The sequence below is a fragment of the Micropterus dolomieu genome, linkage group LG04 (genome assembly GCF_021292245.1).
Source record: "Micropterus dolomieu isolate WLL.071019.BEF.003 ecotype Adirondacks linkage group LG04, ASM2129224v1, whole genome shotgun sequence".
Classification (NCBI taxonomy): Eukaryota; Metazoa; Chordata; class Actinopteri; order Centrarchiformes; family Centrarchidae; genus Micropterus; species Micropterus dolomieu.
Window position 1 is genome coordinate 24,896,862 of NC_060153.1, and position 20,170 is coordinate 24,917,031.

General features: G+C 40.5%; 3 protein-coding genes across 6 annotated transcripts; 1 reads left to right on the plus strand and 2 right to left on the minus strand.

Moving 5' to 3' along the window:
* The first annotated feature begins 1,695 nt into the window (after positions 1-1,695).
* gcdha (glutaryl-CoA dehydrogenase a) lies at positions 1,696-7,632 on the plus strand. Its single transcript, XM_046046563.1, has 12 exons — positions 1,696-2,098; positions 2,585-2,694; positions 2,876-2,908; positions 3,033-3,173; positions 3,425-3,487; positions 3,705-3,875; positions 3,973-4,102; positions 4,672-4,888; positions 4,997-5,100; positions 5,284-5,409; positions 5,528-5,688; positions 6,027-7,632. The coding sequence occupies exons 2-12, from the start codon at positions 2,592-2,594 to the stop codon at positions 6,098-6,100; spliced, it is 1,323 nt and encodes a 440-aa protein (XP_045902519.1). The 5' UTR covers positions 1,696-2,098; positions 2,585-2,591; the 3' UTR covers positions 6,101-7,632.
* Positions 6,366-8,903, minus strand: syce2 (synaptonemal complex central element protein 2). 3 transcript variants are annotated; one of them, XM_046046566.1, is made up of 5 exons: positions 8,880-8,903; positions 7,698-7,788; positions 7,323-7,408; positions 7,042-7,156; positions 6,366-6,831 (listed from the first exon to the last, which is right to left on the minus strand). In XM_046046566.1, exons 2-5 carry the CDS (start codon positions 7,770-7,772, stop codon positions 6,631-6,633), a joined length of 477 nt encoding a protein of 158 aa, XP_045902522.1. In that variant the 5' UTR covers positions 7,773-7,788; positions 8,880-8,903; the 3' UTR covers positions 6,366-6,630. The 3 variants fall into 3 exon arrangements, with proteins under 3 accessions (XP_045902522.1, XP_045902520.1, XP_045902521.1); XM_046046564.1 differs by lacking the exon at positions 8,880-8,903 and adding an exon at positions 8,326-8,482; XM_046046565.1 differs by lacking the exon at positions 8,880-8,903 and adding an exon at positions 7,959-8,069.
* Positions 8,904-16,674: 7,771 nt separating this feature from the next.
* Positions 16,675-18,689, minus strand: acp5a (acid phosphatase 5a, tartrate resistant). 2 transcript variants are annotated; one of them, XM_046047483.1, is made up of 6 exons: positions 18,624-18,689; positions 18,385-18,475; positions 18,095-18,294; positions 17,861-17,985; positions 17,425-17,770; positions 16,675-17,342 (listed from the first exon to the last, which is right to left on the minus strand). In XM_046047483.1, exons 2-6 carry the CDS (start codon positions 18,473-18,475, stop codon positions 17,103-17,105), a joined length of 1,002 nt encoding a protein of 333 aa, XP_045903439.1. In that variant the 5' UTR covers positions 18,624-18,689; the 3' UTR covers positions 16,675-17,102. The 2 variants fall into 2 exon arrangements, with proteins under 2 accessions (XP_045903439.1, XP_045903440.1); XM_046047484.1 differs by lacking the exon at positions 18,624-18,689 and having other exon boundaries at positions 18,385-18,617.
* Between the last annotated feature and the right edge of the window lie 1,481 nt (positions 18,690-20,170).

Genomic DNA, 20,170 nt, shown 5'->3' on the forward strand with positions numbered 1-20,170 from the left:
TGAACATTTAATGCGTCTAGAAAGACGTTTAAAATGACCGGTTTTTATGATTAACACTCATTCAGATAGTTTACATGTTTTGTTTGTTTTTTGTGAGACAAAGGAGTGGTGAAAAATAACAAAGTAGGTTGCATCAGCTGTTGGGTTTTTAAACAAACTGTATGCCTGGTTGCTGCACATATATTGTAATACTGGAGTTAAGGATATATAGTGCTCTAAATTTCATGGTCTTCATGGCTTTACTGTATGCTGACAACACCTATTGTATGTTTTATGTGTTTTAACGACTGTTGCAAAAGAAATTGTCCCTCGGGGACAATAAAGGCTAATCAAATCGGCTCATCTATAATTATAGGCTACTTGAGAACAAATTAGAGATTCTTGTTACTCAGGGTAAGTATTTTCTGCCATATTATACTTCTCTATAATTGAGAGGGAAATGTCCTCTACACCACTGTATAGGCTATAAATCGCATGTAGGCCTACAGCTACTTTGATGATTAAGGTTTTTTCACACAAAGCATATGATCAGTGTGTTCACTGATCACTGCTCAGTGGTAATATAAGCCTATATAACGTAGTCAAAATTGGCTCAACATTTAACATAGACATTATTAAATACGATATATATATTATACTTCTGTATATTGACTTAAATACAATTTTCAATGTTCCTATAGGTTTTTATTGCATGCTATTGTCACATTTATGTACCACTGGAGCAAAATCTCCACTGCTTTGAGGGAAAAGTGTTTATTTTACTATAAAAGAAACACATTTTCAGTTCATAAGCAGTGGATCACAGGAGCAGGATACCCTGTAATTTACTTACAGAAATCAATAGATAATCATACAGTTAAGCCGACTACCATCCGGAAACACAGTTTCATGAGATGGAACAGGCCAAAGCACAGAAAAGACTGTCTTGCTATTTTCTGTCTTCCACTCAGCTCTTACAGACACTACAGCAACCTGTGCTGTACAAAAACAAAACAAATATACAAACTCGATTCCTACCAAAATGAATAATGTCTCTGAAAGACAAACATTTAGGAGAGACTATCACATATTTTTATGTAATCAACTGGCTGGAAGGGAAACTGTGGCAGGTAACAGCTCTGCCACACCTTTGACCACAAAAGTGTCATGTGTAGATGTGTCGGTAAAGCAATGAATAATTTAAAGGTATGAAATGTTATCAGGTTTCTTAAGAAAATAATAGAATCATTTTAGGTATCTAAAACAACAGACAATCAGTCAAACAAACAAACAAATAGGCCTACATGTTGCCGAGCTTCTTGGTAACATTATTCTTGACAATGTCAACTGATTTAATGTCAGTGGTTTAATTGGTTCATAGCTCATCCAGAACAATACCAAAGTTATATTCTAAAGGTCATCTGTCTTTTCTCTTTAAAATCCAAGGGGCTATGAGGCCAATGTTTTCACATTTTATAGACAAAATGCCAATTTTTGTCTTTGCTTTCTTTCTGTCCTTAAATATATTACCTACAAAACATTTCCCTCACAATGTCAGCACATCAAAGGTAGACTAAATAACCATAACCTCAACTTTAAGACTGGTAGATCTAAAAACTGTTGATAGCTGTTGCTGCGGCAGTCAGGGGCAGTGTCACTTACAAAAGTTGGGTTCCTCAATATACCAGCCAATGAGCTGTAGGGGCGTGGGCCGACACACCCCGGTCCCACAGCCGTCCATAAACGCCATTTTGAGTGTGGAAATGTGTTGCAAGTTTAGTTCACACACCTCCTAGAACTTAAAACAATATGCCGTGCACTGTACTTGGAACAGCATAAAACACACCCAACAGACAATTAAACTCCCCAAGTGTATTTAATATATTTAATTTTGCAATTCGAGGTTTGTTGCATAACTTTCATGCGTTGCACAACTATCTGTCGCGCACGGGTCCAGTGTCTTTTGCCTCACCAGCATGGAGGAAAAGAGCTCCCATGTTTAAGGTTACGTATCCCTATGACGTTGCACCAGGCGAAATATTATTTAAGCAACTTTGATCGCCCACATCACAGCGGAAAAGTCATCGGATCATCAGACAAACCAGCCCAGAAGAAAAAGGTACTGTACAAATGGAGGTTTAGACTTAAGGGTTTCCTAAAAAAAAGCTACCAAAAGTTTACATTGTTGCTTGGACTAGTTGATTTAGGATATTTAAACATTGCTCACAAGAGCTGCTACTTTGTTTTTTGTTCATGTCAAACATGATTAAGAGGCTACAGTTGTTTCTCTGTATCCAGAAGAGAAAACATGTAAAATAGTATTCTAACACAGTGCATAATCAATATCCAAACTTTTATTTTGTGTCCTGCATGGAATTATAATTATGCAATAATAATAAAAAATGGTGTAGCCAACTACAAAGCACCTTACATTATGTAACAAAGAAAATAAAAAATTAAAAGAAAATTGTAATGTGTTATATTTTGACAAGCTTGGTCTGGCAACTCAACATATAACATTGTCACATAACACTGTCATAAACTGGGAAATGTGCCTGCAAAAAATATTACAACTATATATTTTTTTCATTTCCTTCATGTTTAGTAAACATATGGCTCTCAGAGGTGCTGTCACCTGTTTGCTTTCAAACAGCCAAAAATGTGCTGCTGTCACAGTGTCCAGAGCCCAGGGCACAGCTGCTGCAGCTCCCCAAGGTACATTTTAAATTCTTTATTCATTCTTTTAATGTATAGAAAGAATGGTAAGACCAAGTTTGGACTGACAGTCTTTAAGGAAATCTCTCAATGTAGGAAACATACAGGAGGTGAAAATAAGTTGTTTAAGTATGTGTAAGATGACCCACGAAACTCAACACTTGTATTTTTCTTCCTTTAGATGTGGAGAAAATCAAAAAGCCGGCAAAGGCACGTAAGTGAAATTTTAATGGAGAGAGCCTGGTCTGTCCAGATCCCTTCACACATTCTGTTACCACATCACAATGACATAACCTGTGTGTGTGTGTGTGTGTGTGGATACATGTTTTGGCCCTCAGCCAAGGTGCCATTCAACTGGCGGGACGCCCTCAATCTGGAGGGTCAGCTGACTGAGGAGGAGATCATGATCCGGGACTCCTTCCGCGACTACTGCCAGGAGAAACTCATGCCCCGTATCCTCATGGCCAACAGACATGAACGTAAGCAAAGCACACATCCATGATCAGAGCACACAGAGGAGTTCTGTCTGTGTTGGACTATACAGACTAACTTCCGTTAAGCTCAAAGAACCTGAACTGAAGTTTTTGTTGTTTATAGTCTTGTGTCTGTGCATTAAATCTCTTATAATGTAGAATATGGAGAAAAATATCCGCATAGCACAGAGTAATTACATTTTTGGATAAATATTTGATTTTCAGTTTCTTTTATCCCAACATGCACCATGCTACAGATTTCCACCGTGAGATTGTCTCAGAGATGGGAGAGTTGGGCGTCTTAGGCCCAACTATTAAAGGTAAACAGAAACAAAAGTATGTTATCATTCATTTGTCCAACATAATACAAAACATTTGCTTAATAATTGGATGTCTTTGTTCTGCAGTATTATGAAGATCTTTATGTGCCATCTGTATGTTTTTATGTCTTAGTTCTGCCAACGTCTTCAGTACACTACAACCTTTTTCGTCATGTTTGGAATTAGTTTGCTTTACACTGTTTTATTTACCCTGCAGGGTACGGCTGTGCAGGCACTAGTTATGTGGCATACGGCTTGATTGCCAGAGAGGTTGAGAGAGTGGACAGTGGGTATCGGTCAGTCATGAGTGTTCAGTCTTCGCTGGTCATGCACCCTATCAATGCATACGGCACAGAGGTCCAGAAGGAGAAGTACCTGCCACGGCTTGGTGAGAGGGATATTTTCTTTGCATTTGGACATGACATTTTAAAAATGGCAAAACATGGTGTCAAGATTGCCCTCCTGTGTTTCCATTTGTCTTGCAGCTCGTGGAGAAATCCTGGGCTGCTTTGGCTTGACAGAGCCCAACCACGGCAGTGATCCCAGCAGTATGGAGACCAAGGCCAAATACAACCCATCCAGTGGCACCTTCACCATCAGTGGAGCCAAGACCTGGTAGGTACACAGATGCACACAAGAAGCACTGGCTTTCCTGATAGTGTTTTCTCAAAGATCTCTATTAGAATGGGACAAACATGAAGATACTGGGTCCTGGACATTGATTTGTGCGTTAGATGCCACCATAGAAGATGGTTGTTTGGTTTCAGTGCTGAGCTTGACTTAACTTGTACTTGAACTCTGATATACTATGGAAAACATATATAATAGGAATAATTAATTATATGTCAACAAAATAAAGAACAATTAACTTTACTACTTAAAGTCCTATTTTACTCAGTGCTGCAATGGAGAACAAGGAAAAACCATTCTGTCCCAGGGTAGCCTTTAATTGTGGACTATAAGGTAGTTTAAAATGTTAAGTGTTACTTTAGTGCTGCTGTTACCCTACTGCTCCTGTCTTTTGGGGTAGGTTAGTAATAGATATGAGGTCAGTTAAAACTGAAAACTTAACCTAAAACTAAACTAAATTCAACTACTAAAATGTGTAATCATGCAGTTAATGTTTGAGATTCTTCATTACCAAAGGTCTTTTGTCTTGTTACTCACTCTCCTTCCTCTGCTAGGATTACAAATTCCCCCGTGGCAGACATCGCAGTGGTGTGGGCTAAGTGTGAAGATGGCAGAGTGCGGGGTTTCATCTTGGAACGTGGAATGAAGGGTTTTGCCACCCCCAAGATCGAAGGCAAGTTCTCACTGAGGGCGTCCGCCACTGGCATGATCCTGATGGATGAAGTGGAAGTTCCCCAGGAGAACCTACTACCCAACGTCTCTGGTCTAGCTGTAAGTGGCTGCTCTGTTAAATGAAGTTTAACTGAAACCAAATAAATGTTGTCTGTTAATGTTACTATGTGCTTACACTCCTTTTGTTGTGTTGACCTTTGTGACCAGGGTCCTTTTGGCTGTCTGAACAATGCCCGGTATGGCATTGCATGGGGAGCTCTGGGAGCTGCTGAATTCTGCTTCCACACTGCCCGACAGTACACTCTGGACAGGTACCTGATATTCTGTCTACAGTATAAAGTCAAGGTCCCAGGACCTTATAGACATCCAGTGGAAAAAGTGTGAACATTAGCATTATCATACCGCATATATCCAGATAGTCTCCTCATGTTATGCCAGCCTCAGCTTTTTTTAAGAGAAGGATTGATTTCCAAGTCTCTCTACCCTCCAATCAGAATCCAGTTTGGGGTGCCACTGGCCAGGAATCAGCTGATGCAGAAGAAAATGGCTGACATGCTGACAGAGATTACCCTCGGGCTGCAGTCATGTCTGGCCCTGGGAAGACTTATTGATGAAAAGAAGTGAGTCTTCCCTTTCTGTCTTTAAATGTCCTTCACGTGTTTGTGTTGGCCTCTGTTAACCACAGGTCCTCTCTTCTGTTAAATCGCTTTTCCTTTAATGTATGTATTCTCCTAATAGAGCAGCACCAGAGATGATCTCCTTGCTAAAGAGGAATAGCTGTGGCAAAGCTTTGGATATTGCCAGACAAGCCAGAGACATGCTGGGAGGAAATGGGATCGCAGATGAGTACCACATCATCCGACACGTCATGAACCTGGAGGCCGTGAACACATACGAGGGTAGGCAAGCATCAGTGGATACACCTAGTCTTTTTTCACCATTTTAAGTACCAAGTACAAACAGAAGGCTATATTGCAGTGAAAAGGATTTCAAACTTTAGTTGTATTTATCCACCACTAGAGGTCAGCAGTGTACAGATTAGTAGAGGTTGACGTCTATGGTTTACACATTCAAGAACTCTGTCTACATTTTGATTAAATTCATGAAAATCGCATGGTTACAGAAAGGAAAATTTGGAAAAAATAACTTCTGAGGAATATCATGATTTTTACTAACAAGTATCTTGTGAAAGTTATGTGAAAACAACTTGTTTATGTTTTTTTATTGTTCATTTTAGGAACTCATGACATTCATGCCTTGATCCTGGGCAGAGCTATCACGGGACTGCAGGCTTTCACTGTTGGACAGTAAATGTTCTCGATCATCTACTTGAAATGGACATTTATGTGGATTTGTACTGTACTACCTGTTCAACTGGCCTCTGAGAATCATGGCCTCACAGGGCAAACTTATAAGTGTCAAAACACACAGTACACTCAATCGCCCTTGCATTAGCTTTGCCATGTGGGATAAATCCCAAATACCTCATATGTTTTCAGATTATGGGTGGGAGTCATCTATTACTGCCCCCATTTGATGTCTTTGGTCAATATGTAAGGTCAGCATAACAAATATAAAATGTTGTAGTTTTATTTATTGAATAAGCAGATACACAAAGGGAACATGGATTCAGCTTTTGGTTTCGACTGCAGTCATGGGTTGTAACATGAACTACTGTCCAGAAAACAAAGATATAGTCAACCATGTATTCTTGGAGAAAGAGGAAGGGAAAATGAGTAATCTAGACAAGGTCAACTATTCCGAATACTCAATATAATATTAAACAAAATGACACATTAACTAGTTCAAAATAATACGGACATGAGACAATATCTGGTTTATCAGGGTTCTGAGGACTGGCTTATGGCCAGGGCCTCTCTCAGACCTGTCAGTGCCTGGCTGGCCTCCAGGAGCTCCTGGTTGAGCTTAGTGCAGCTCTCCAGCACCTCTGACACCTCCTGCAGCTTCACCTGCATGTCATTACTGTTCTTTTCGTAGACTGTGTACATGTGCTCCTTCATCTGCTGGCACATCTCTGACACCTAGGGAATAAAAATGTGTGTGTGTGTGTGGGGGGGTAAATCTAACCATTTACCAGACTACAACATTTGTGGACAGGGACAGTACAAGAACAATAGTATCAATTCACTATAAAAGCATGAAGTGCATTCAGGCCAAACATCACATCATTAAAGGAGTGTTTGGTAAGTATGTACATTGCAGAATAGGATCAGAAGCACAAAGTATTTTACCTTCTCCACAAGCTTATCCTGAAAGCCGTCCATCACTTTCTGGTCACTAGTGCGGCTGTCATTGACCTTTTCAACCAGATCCTGCACTCTCCTGCTGATTTCATCGATGCTTGAGCTACAATAGATATTGACATGCTAAATGTGGCTATAACTTAAATGGCTTAATTATTGAGGAACAGTGTGCTGTTCGTCCTGGGGCAAGTGGATAGTAGGTTACTGCTCAGGAAAAAGCAGCCACTACATAAATGATCACTTCAGGGACAGTATAGGTAACTGTGTACCTGGTTTGCTGCTCTTGAATCTTAGTCATGCTCAAGCTCAAGCTTGATGACTTCCCTCTTGATGAGTCATAGTCTATGTCTTCTGTCTGTATTGCGAAAGACAGTGGGGAAAAACAGCTAAAGTTTTCCATCATCAACAGGTGTGCAATGGCCTACAGTAAACATTTAACGTTACTGTGCAAGTATGATTTCACAGATCCCAAAAAACAGCCCCCATAAAAATGTATGTTGATCTTGTGAGTACAAAATGTTACTTCTGGGAAATCAATTAAAATCTGTGGCAACACACAAGATGTGCTGTGTGAACAAGTATTTATTGTAAGGTCTATTTTCCCATTTATTCATTATGACATCCGTATTATTAATAAATGTTACCGATTGTGACTCTCCATGATCGCTGTTGGGAGTGGACTGTGAGGTGGTTGGTAGGTCCTCAAAGAAAAAATCCATTTTGATCAGTTTGACTCTGCAGGGGCCAGCAGTTAAATGTGAATTGAATAAAAAAAAGAAACAGCTGTTAACACATGTAACCTTAGTGAAAAAATATTATTTTCTAGGAACATAATTAACTCATTCTGAGTAAAATGTATCGTTAGCAAAAGGCTCAGTTCTCACTTAACGTCTAGCTACACACACCTTTCGCTTTAGCTAATCCCACTTGGCTGTAAAATGTAACATTACATTTAGCATCACATTGACAGACCACATAATATATATAGGCAACAGCAACACAGCAAACACATGCTTGTAATGCCACCAACACAAACACTGCGTTAGTGATTGCTGTTTAATAAGCGTAACTTAGCAAACGTCTGCAGTCACTAGCTAACGTTAGTTAAGTGCAGCTAACATAACTACTGTAGCTAGGCAGTGACTGTAGTAGCCGAACCCAAGCAACCTGTTTTATATGTTTTGTGTTTTAACGTTATTTTATAAAACTCATGGACTACATATAATATATTTATATACAGTATGGTTAAAACGAAGTTAGATGTTTTCTCACCTGGTTAGCAGTAAATTAGTGGAAGAAGTTCAAGTTGCAACTCCGTGTACAAATACTAACGTTACAAGCATAACGTTACACTGTTAACGTTAAATTATGAAAACACTCAATATATAGCCCTGTACTAGTCCCTTTACCAGTTTTATTTTTGTGTTATTGAAATTAATAAAAAAAAATTTTTAAAACGTTAAACTAATTTTCACTTAATTTCTATTGTTATTAGATCAATTAGGTGAATAGTAAGTTTAGCAGAAAATGGAAATACTAAATTTTGAGTACCTCAATGCACTGGCTGCTTTCTAACAATGTTTTCAACAAATTCAACTAATGTAGCACCCATTATATTTAGAATATGGACAGAAAACCTCCTGTATCATCTTTTTACACAGACCAATGAGAGGATATGAGATATTATATTAGGCCTAGTAGAAAAGAGACAAAGCCAAAAGTGGGGCAGTTTAAGCCTTTCCAGTCAGTTGAGATTTCTTTTTCTTTTTATATATGTGTGTGAGTGGTTTAATAGGTATGAGCATTATAGGGGAGAACATACTCACTCAGTGATTGTGGTGGATTAAGTATTCTGTGTGGGATGGGATGAGGGGTTGATGATCTGCTGTGATTGGACATGTAATCTCTCCCTTCCCATCTCTCTGCCTCTCTGTGTCACCACCCACTAGTCTGGATTATTTCAGCATAGAGGACACAGCACACCGCAGAGAAGCGCAGAGGCTGTCTGAAATGTTCTGATGTCTGGTGGAGGATGAACTGATGATATCCAGTATGATACTAATGAAAGCAATTAACCGCTGTGTAGAAACATGTTGGTGAACCGGCACTGCAAAGATCCAACTGTGTTTAATCTGGAAGCTGCAAATGCTTGCGTACAGGTGGGTGAATGTACTGGCCTATTTTCATGTTGCTAAAGTGTCAGAAAAGTATCCATTGTATGTTAATAAAAGGGTAAATTCAGAAGGCTAGTTGAATATAATTGCATCACACTCCATCTGCCTAATATTAAAGTTAATTAAACGGTCAGATATAAATATATAATTTGTTACTGTAAGCAGTAGACTTTGACTTTGGCTCTCTGGATTATAGGGCGAGTGGATCAATCAAATTTCTTTGGAACATCACTTTGAATAAAATGGAATAACTACTACTCACTGGGCGAAGTGGAGTTTCCAACTCTGGGAATATGGACAGCTTTAACAACACAGACAGTGGCGGACTTTCATTCATGTACTTGGTTCATAATGGGGAGCCTCTGTACAAGGAGTACAAGCCTCCTCCCAGGGACCTCATCCAGCTACCTAAATCTGTTCTCTACCTCTTGATGGCTGCTCTGGTCGTGGTTGCTGTTGCTTACGCTATCGTGGGTCACCTCATCAAAGAGCTCATGCTGGATATAACAGGTACTCAAACCTATGAGATGTAGCTGTCTTATATATATATATAGCTATATATCAGATATATCAGAACTCTGTTTGACCTCTTCATAAGCTTAACAATCTAGTCATTTTGTGCTGTCTAGTCTTACTCATCAAGTAAAAAAGTATAATATAAGTTCGACAATATAGACAATATAGTACATATTTGTTGAGAAGGCAAAAAATTAACCTGTTGAGGTATAGTAATGGGATTTGATCCATCATCTACCATCAAGACATCTGCACTGACTGAATTTTGACAAAATTAATGTCACATCTGCAATGACATGATGCACTGAAGCTTCCATACACATGTTATTGTTTGATTATGTACTCAAAAATGTATTTCAGATTGTCAAAAGCCTGTCAAACTGTGCTGTGGGTGCATATCCTCTAAGAAAGGGTAAATGTACCGTGCTTGTCATCACATTGTGGATATGTGTTGAATTTTGTTAAATTTAAATGGGAATCATACCCCTAGGAGGTGAAGCAAATGTGCAGCAATAATTAACCAAATGTGTTTGACATGATTAAACAAAAAACAGATGGGCTTTTTAAAAAAAGATTAACTGGGATTGGGGCGGTTGGGATAAATTGTTACATTATCATCCCTCGACTTTTATCCGTCCACAGACTGTTTGTTGGGCCCAGTGGATGAGGACCTGAAAAAAGATGGAGAGGGGGGAGGAGTCAGCCCTCTGCATATGCCACCTGCCCTCAGCCTCTCCCACCCAAATGCCTTCCATGTGTGGGACCAGGACGACGTCATCATCCCCATGAGTCACCAAAATGAGAGCCCGCTGACCAGCCCTCTGATGACCGTCATCCCGTACATACCTTCATTTTTTCCCACCTCCCTCACCAACAATAGCCCATCCTACGGTCATCCAATTCCCAGGGAGAGTGACGCATGAGGCAAAGTAAAGGATCCCAAACTGTTTTTATATGGTGCATCTCCTTTTAACTGCTCTTTTCCCCCCTCTTGCTTTGCTTTTCATCTTTAGTTGAGCATCTTTAGCTCCTTGTTTTCACCTCTGAACCCCATTTTAGCCCAATCTACTTTTTAAAGGAAAAAATTTGAACAAATTTAGCAATTTCTGAGAAGATCTGATGAAAATCAGCGAGTGTCACAAATCCAGCAACATCATATGACCTGCAGAGAATTAAATCCAAATCTGACTGGAATCATACACAAGCAGCGATCAAGGCCAACCTGAATGGATTTACTTCTTTCGGAGTAACTGGTGGGTCTACTTGACCAAGGGCCTGGCGCACACACACTGGGACAGACGGTCTTCACTTTTCCTGTGGATTTGTGCCAAGTTAGCGTCATTACTATTTACCTTCTTTACCATGATTCGACGAACTTCAGATACGTAAAACATAAAACAATGCAGAATTAAAATGTTTGGTTTCATGTGTCTTTAACTCCAGTCAATGACAGAGACAGTCAAAATCATGTCTTAAAGCTTCACTGATTTACTAAGTGATTCCCCAATGTATTATTCAGACTTGAAGAGGAATAATGAAGGCAGCAGTGTGCACATTACAGGAGAACCATGTCTTTGTGTTGAGTTCTTGTGTCAAATAAAGCTCAATACTGGTGTCTACTAAGATAATGCTTGCTAGCACTTGTGTGTCTTATTCCAAAGCTAAATGTATTTCCAGTCCCTTGGAGGATTGACCTAACTTAGTAACTAATAGGGTGAAGTTAATTCAATTACTGGAGATGACCCCTTTCACATGACTGTGTGATTGAAGCCTCAGAAATAGAGTGATCATCTCTGCTTATCTTTTTTGGCTAAGTAAACCACTAAAATCCAGCAATAAAATCCTATTTTTTAAGAATCTGAGTATTTGAAAGTGAATTGTATTAAATCGGTGAAAAAAAAGCATTGTGTGTGACATAGGTACTGCATTATGGCCTATTATTGGTATATGATTCACTGGAGTCATCTCTGTTAAACTGTTAAAATATGACAGTGTGTGTTTAGGGTGTAACTGCAGAAGGCATGTAGCACTCTATTCTTGCTTGTTGGCATTAAAAAAAACTGTTACGCAACTCAAAAAGACAGATTCCACGGTCCATTTTAAGCAGGATATTGGCTAAGATGCAGAAATCCTGGGATATTAAAAGCACATGAAGGCGGTGACGTCACACACACACACACACACACACACACACACACACACACACACACACACACACACACAGTACATGCATCTTCATTTATTTTTTATTTGTTGTGCCCATAGATAAAAAGTAGATTGTTCCACCTTCACTGTCCATCTCTGGATAAACATCAAAGTATTAACATTGTCTTTTTTATATTAGATCATTTTGGGGCAGTCGCATTGAGTTAACACTGTTTATTCCATCTGTGAAACCCCGAGCGCCTGTATTCAGTGAGGGACAGAGATTAGGGAGAGAAGATTACATGAGCAGCTTAGCCTTTAATACAACATCCTTTCATTACTTTTGAGCTGTGGAATTAGATAATGAGTTGCAGCAGCCCAATCTCAGTGGACGAACTTCAGAAACGTGCATGGTTATTCTGGTTTTAGGATTAATTGCATCCAGGCTGTATCCAGGAGTTTCAAGAGGGAAGAGTGTTGAGTGAAGATTAGAAAGGAAGCGTGGAGTCAGTGATAAGTGGGGAAGGGAGAGCTCAGTGCAGCAGAGTGGGTTTGATTTAAGTCCAAAGCAGCATGATTGTATTGTGTGTGGGATGTGGGTCTTGCATGACAGCATTGGAGATCTGGGCAGAGGGCTCTATGTTGACATCCAACACGGACTTTCCTGCCAAGTTATAACAGTTTTGGTTATTTCACATGAGAAATATCTTTTTTTGTGTTTTCTGCGTGATTTCCAAAAGTAAAGTTCCTCTCTCTCTTTATTAGATTTCTTCTTCTACTTCCCATTAGTTCTTACTTAGTTGGTTCTTTGGAACAATGTGTGGGTTTCAAATAAATCAACACCTGCACTCTTTATTTTAAGAAATCAAGTTTCTATTTAAATGTAGTTTAAAAAAAATGTATTTTTCAGTTCTGACTTGAGGGAAGATAATAAGTTAACTAATCTTATTTCCTGAGGCAGGAGATCATAGCACTCTAAACGCCCACTGATGCTGTGGGAGATGCATTGGTAGCACTGGAGCTCTCTAATTGGTGCAAAGGGGTTATGGCTTAAGGTGGAGCCAGATAAGCTCAAAGAAGACTGTGAGGAGGCGATACACCAGAATGTTCCAGACCCTCACTTTAACCCTGAGTAATAATGTCACATTTCACACAATGTTTATTTATTTTCTAAGGTAGCTTCTGACCTTTAGTATTTGGGTTGCAGGATTTCTCAGTGTACTAGTTGACCCCAGGTTTAAAAGTTTGTTTAATTTTTTCTGTGCTATTAAAAGCAATCTTGCAGGTTATAAAAATTATGTGATGCAATGCTTGTCTAGTGTTGGGTGCGGAGTTTAGAAAGACGTTATATTTAGGTTATATTAAGGTTTCAGTGTCAGTTAGGTCAAACCAAAGCTCAGAACGTACCCGTGCATATCCTACACTACATTCTTGGAATAATAACTCCACATTGTATGACAGCATAATCAACAAGCAAATGAGAAAATGAAGTATAACTGCTTGTGAAATCCCCCGCGACCCTGTACGCAGAATAAGCGGTTGACGATGGATGGATGCTTGTGAAATCAGCCATTCATTTCTGCTCACCACTGTCAAGAGACATTTTAGGATTAGCTGTTGTCTGGATTTGAAGTGGAACATGTGAGCGCAGGATTACTGAAGGTGGGAAGGTTTCCCGTTTTGCTTTGAAATCTCATCTATAAAAACGATGACCAGTAGCAGCTATTTTCTGATCACAGCTTACATTTAAACCTGCAACAACTGATTTTTTTGCCACTTTGAGGGCAGCGGTAACAAATTGTAACTATAACACTGACAAATTACTTTCTAAGTTGATAAAATTGTTAGCAACACCAGCTGCTTATTTACACACCCAGCAGTCACGGAGCAACATTATCATTCATCTGGAGTTGTTTCTGGCAACCTGGAGAATGTAAGTCCAATGTTCACTCTCTTTTAGCTCTGGTTTTGGTCTCGCCAAACTGCTGAGGGTAATATTTGTCTCTGTAGCTGCTAAACACTCCACTATGTTCACTCACTGACTTTGTCTGCCATTTGGTGCTGAGTAGGTAGGTCATGCACATGTGATTTCTGTAAATTCAGATAGTGTTTAATCATTGGTCTGTCTGACCTAACCTGACTCTGGAGTCAGTCAGGGTTAAGTGATCCTTACCTGTCCTTTATCCTCAGGTGACAGCTTATCTGCCGATTTCTTGTTGGCATTGACTCAGTTCTGTCAGTCCAGCTCTCTGTCTTACGAAGCATGACACCAGCGGACTGGAGCTCATCCTAATAGGATCAGGACAACACACCAGTCAGTAACGCTACAGTAGCCAGACAGTGGTTAAGACATGAAAAACGCAAGGGGAAAAAAATCTCTATGGCATTTCAATACATAATACAAAAAGACATTACAGCGTGTCCTGGCCTTTTTGGGTATTTGTGAGCCTATTAACCAACACAGTTGTTATTTGCGTGAAGTGTACATACTGTACATTTATTTTCTTGATGCAGAATGAAAAGATGAGATCTGCTTGGAGGTGAAAACTGCTTAGATCCTACAGACAATAAAGGCAGAAAAGCTAAATAATTCAACATGTCAGCAGGAGGGAGGAGAAAAATAGCTGTTCTAGACCTCTGCTCCCTGCTTTCTCAGGTTAATTGTCATTGGTTGACTGAGTTTATCCTGGTTGCAGCCACTGCCAATCTGCCGTCATTCAGCCTAATCCTCTGTTGGCAGGCCAGGTGGTTCTCTGTGATGGACAAAAAAGCAGTGACTGTGCAAATCTTGACCTCTCCTGTCTGTCAGCAGCAGCCAACCCTGTCAACTCAGGACACAGGCTTCTAATATGGCAAGCATAAAACTACTGCATGTAACTGCACATTTATGGGCAATAGCATCCAAATTTGTTACAATAGTTCTTGTGTTTGAGACATTTGCAAATAGCAATGAAATTGTGTACTTTGAAATGGGTTTTAAAGGTGGTATTATGCTTTTTGGCTTTTTAACTCTCTTTCATCCCTGTGACGTCACAGGGATGAAAGCTAAATGCGCCTCATATAACACTCACCAAGCGGCTACTCCGACACGCACTCAAAAAAACACACACCTCTCCTCTCTCTTCCAAACACTAGCTACCCTCCAGGCAGTCAAGGGACATAAAGTTGTTACTGTAATGTAGAGGCACAGTTAAAACTTTATGGATGAAAAATACATTTGTTACAGATTAACAACTCACCACTCTGAAACTCTTGCTCCAGTCCATGTTGCCAAGCTGGTCGGCAACATATACAGCTGAAATGAAGCCGTGTTTACCGGCTTCTCACTGACCCGCACTTCTCTGCTTCTGATTGGCTAGTAGTCCTTCATTAGGAACTGCGCAACTCCCTACAAAGATAATTTAGAGACAAGATGTATCACTCTATAGCTGAAACGAAGCGTTCAACACACAGGGTGAAAAGAGGAGCTGCAGCAATGTGCAGTGTGACAAAAAATATGGTGTTTTTTTGAAAATTTAACCATGTTCTGGTACAACCCCTAAATGAGATTTTGAATCTGAAAAAGAGCATAATACCACCTCTTTAAAATACAGCTCTCATGTATTTCTCATCCCTGCATCATGGATTTTGCTCAATTCAGTTCAATTCAACAGTTATCTCAGAGCGCTTTTCATAAAAGAGCAGGTCTAGACCATATTCTGTGATGTTATTTACAGAAACCCAACAGTTCCCACCAAGAGCAAGCACTAGGCGACAGAGGCAAGGAAAAACTTCCTTTTAAGAGGCAGAAGCCCTAACTATAAGCTTTATCAAAGAGGAAAGACTTCAGCCAACTCTTAAATGTGGAGATGGTGTCTGCCTCCTGAACCCAAGCCGGAACCTGGTTCCACAGGAGAGGAGCTTGATAGCTGAACGCTCTGGCACCCATTCTACTTTTGAAGAAGATAGAAGATATACTTTATTTAATCCCGCGAGGGGAAACTCAATGTTTTCACTCTATTATAAGTACTGTAAGTATTTTTACACACAGGTCCGAAATACACACACATGCACAAACGGGACCCATAGCAACACACAGAGAGTTGTCAGAGTGAGGGGGCTGCCACTCAGTGCAGCGCCCCGAGCAGTTGGGGTTTCAGGGGCTCGCTCAAGGCCTCCTTCGGCAGTGCCCAGGAGGTGAACTGGCACCTCTCCAGCAACTAGGGGGAAGACTCTAGGAACCACAAGTAACCCTGCATTCTGAGAGTGCAGTGCTCTGGTGGGGTAGTAAGGTACTATGAGCTCTTTAAGATAAGATGGTGCCTGACCATCAAGAGCTTTGTAGGTAAGAAGAATGATTTTAAATTCTATTCTGGATTTTACAGGAAGCCAAAAGGAGAAATGTGAACACTTTTCCTGGTTCTTGTCAGAACACGTGCTGCAGCATTCTTGATCAGCTGAAGAGCCTTAATGGACTTTTGAGCAGCCTGATAAGGAATTGCAGTAATCCATTTTATGGCTTTGATGTGCATAACTGCAAGTTCATGGTATATGCTTAATAAGCAGTCATCTGACAAAGCAAGACACCGTTTGTCCAATAGACATCCTAGTAAACTTGAATGGACTGCAGACTCTGCATTCCACCTAGAATCATGTGAGCAAATCTACTATATCATTTCATGTGCTTTGTGGCTCCTGTAATGTTTTTGCAGAGAAATGTTGTGTACATGTAGCATTTCAAGTATAGCGCAGGGGGAATGAAGTGCAGATGAGGAACAGAGCCCATAATCTTTTGAAATGTGAAGGCATTTCCAGTCAAACTTAAGCGTTTAATACAAGAGCAGCAGCCACCAGGTGCGGATGGGTTTAAATTAAGGCCACAATTGAGTCACATTCCAGACCTGACAAACAATCACATTGATCAAAACAGTTTACTACAGCACCTGAATTTATTTCAGATTTCTGTACAGAAACAGATTAGTTTTCCATTGCAGATGAAAAAAAAAAAAAAAAAAAAAAAAACCCCACACTCTTAAAAAAATAAAAACCACATCCCTTTATCATACAGTAAATTTACATGTAAAAACAAATTTAAAAGCCGCAGATATTGCTTTGAAATATTAATGCCAAACTTAAAAACCCACAGGATTAACAGCCATTACTCCAATCTCACACTACACTGCTTACTAATGCTGTATGTAATTAAATTTGAATTAAATTCCTTTGTTAGCTAGTCTACTCAAAGTTCCTTTCAGAGAGGACCGTGCGATAGAGAGAAGTGCCTTTAGCCTGGTAGAAGGTCACGATCATCTGGTTCTTTGTGACTTCTGCATGGACGAAGCCTCCCAGCGTTGAAGCTTGGCCGCTGAAGAACTTCACAGAACCTTTGGGAACACTGTTCCAGTGAGTGACATCAGGATCCAGGAAGTTTCCAGCACCGCTCACAACATAGCCCAAACCAGAATCTTCTATGTACTGTAGGGGGCAAAGACAAGATGGGATTAAAGGCAGGGTGGCCATGCAGATTTATACAAAGAGTGTTCATATTTACACAAACCTGCAGATTGTGGTCATGGCCGCAGAGGTAAGCAGTGGCCTTGTATTTGATGAGCAGAGGATTAAGCCTCTGAAGAAGGCACTCTGTGGGCCCGTGTTCGGACACAGACCACACAGGGTAGTGGCCGGCCACCAACAGGAAGTCTGCCTTTGACAGAGCCAGTCTCTCCTGCAGCCATGTCAGCTGACGGTTGGCATCCACTGCATGCAGGGGGCCTCTGGGCTTCTCATCCGCGAAGTCGTCGGAGTTGCCGCACAGTATTATGGTGTCTAGCATGATGATGGTCAAGGTCTTCCCCGTATTGGGGATGTGGAAGTCCAGCTCATAATAGTAAGAGGGAAACTTCCTAAGAACAGAGCGCAACAATGCCAACAAGTTCATCCCTTTAAGATTTAAGGATGTCTGAACTTTAGACACATCTTTTTAAACACTTTACCATATGTCAGATTTGTGGCTGTAGTCGATCTGGGCTTTGACGTTCCCTGCATGGTCGTGATTTCCAGCAATCACATACCAGGGGATTCTGAGAGACTTCGCAGTGTACACAGACTCAAATGTGTCCTTATACAAGATTAAGAGAAAACAGGGTTTTACCTCTACAATGTTACTTTATCAGGTTTTGTTTCCCCCAGTTGTCATTTTAAAGACACATCAAGTTTGCTAAACTGACCTTAAATCGAGGAGAATCCACACTGTCCACACCTTTGTAGTAGAAGTTGTCACCAAGGGCCAGAATAAAGTCAGCTCCCATCTGTTCTGCTATTTTGCTCATTTCTCGAGCAGTAGCCTTCTGCACAGCAGTGATGTAGGGGGGATAAGGCACTCCACCCCAGTCTCCTACAGCCAGGAACTTAATGGAGGTTCTGTTTTCTGTAATATAAACATGAAACAACATTTCAGGAGTAGAGTCTGAGGAGCAAGACCTCATAGACAAAGTACTTTACAAAAGTTAATACTCACTGCTAGTTTCCTCCAGGTCTTGGAAGGAAGTAGGATAGCAATAGGCCACAGGGACAACAGCAATTAAGATGGATACCAGTGTAAGTGCCATCTTTAAAGAAAGTGAATCAGACGTTCAGTAAACAGCAGAACTAAACACGCGCAAATGGAGAACACGACATTTAGCCATAGCCAGAACTGAAAGTAAACACGCCTATGCAAAGAAACCAGAAGTGGAAGATAACACAATCATTACAAACCACAACCACTGCTGTATGTGTCTCATGTAAGCCTACACTTCCTCTCTCCCTCCTACCTCACTAAACAACATGCTCTCTTGCTCTCTTTATGCATAAAGGTGATTTGTGATTGGCTGCAGCCTGAAGCTGACATACCCCAGGTGGAGCCAATAGAAGGTAATAAAAGCAGCCATCTCTATGAGGCAGAGAGGGTGAGAGGTCACAATTTCATGTCTGACAAAGCATATCAGTCTGCTTCAGTTAAATAAGAAACTGTGATTTATGAAACACACAGATCAAATTGCTTACATTGGCCTCAGCAGCGGAACCACAGAAGCCGTATCTAATTCCTCATTCCTTTTCCGTCAAAAAGAAAACAATGCTGTCTGACAAGAAAATCTATTTGTCAGGAGTATGAGTCAGCATGCAGGGATAAAAGAGGCCAAAGACCAAAAAAACACTTACAGCTGATAACTGGTGAAGTATGTTCAGGACGACCTGGTGGGAGACTCTCCGTCCTTGCAGCGTTCTTCCTGCCCACCTTTTATCAGCATTCCCGGAGGAGAGGCTGCAGGAGGACCAGCCCATGCAGGGACACAGTGCAGGGCCATGATCATTGCTCACACCCTGACTCAGTCTTGGGACTGGAGGGTCATCTGGGCCACATGTGATCCACAGTGGTTATTATAGCTGGTGTCCAGACTGTGAATCACTGTTTTCCTTCCATCTTTTTGGATAATTTGGGAATTTGTAGCCTACTGAGTTTATATCAGTGGCTTAATGCTATATAATAAAAGCATAATTAAATGTTGAGGGCATGACCAAATTATAGTGTCTTACAGAATGCAGTCTTGTACTTCGTTTTATTTTTTTTGTTCTATGAAATGTGTGTTCCAGAGCCATGACATGACTGCTGGGGCAACTCTAGCAGTGCGGCTCAGGTGGGCTGCAGCAGCTTGTCATCTAGAGATTGGGTCTCTGGTCTATTCTTTCCACAGGCAGATCTCAGCAAAAATTGTGAAAATGATTTGTTGACTTAACACCTCCTGTATCCATTTCAGATTAAAAGCCCTTTAGCGTTTCTGCAGACAGAATCCCTTCATTTGTTAACAAGGCTTTTATTGTATTGTCTTTATCAAAGACAAACTCATTGTAGAAAGATGGGGCTGGCAGTAGCAATGCTGTCTATTTACACCAGATGAGTGCAAGCCGCAGCAATTCAAAGAGGTATCTGTCACACACAAGCCCAGGGGAGGCAGTGTGGACCAAGTTCTGTTAACTTACAGGAGGAGTGCTTCTCAGCCTGGATGCTGAAGAAAAAAAAATAAATAAAAGAATAAAGGCTCATCTTAGATTGTATTGCGTTACAAACTGGGGCCATGGAGTTTGAAAGATGTGCTTGTTTATAAGACAGGATTGTTTAATGAACGACACCATCAAGTGGCATCATGGGTAATGTTGGATCCAGTGTTTTTGGATCTTTACTAAGGACTAAGTCAGCAACACTCTGCCTGTATTGCTTCGATTTTGACCATTCTTTTTGTAATCTGTTTCACAATTTGGAATAT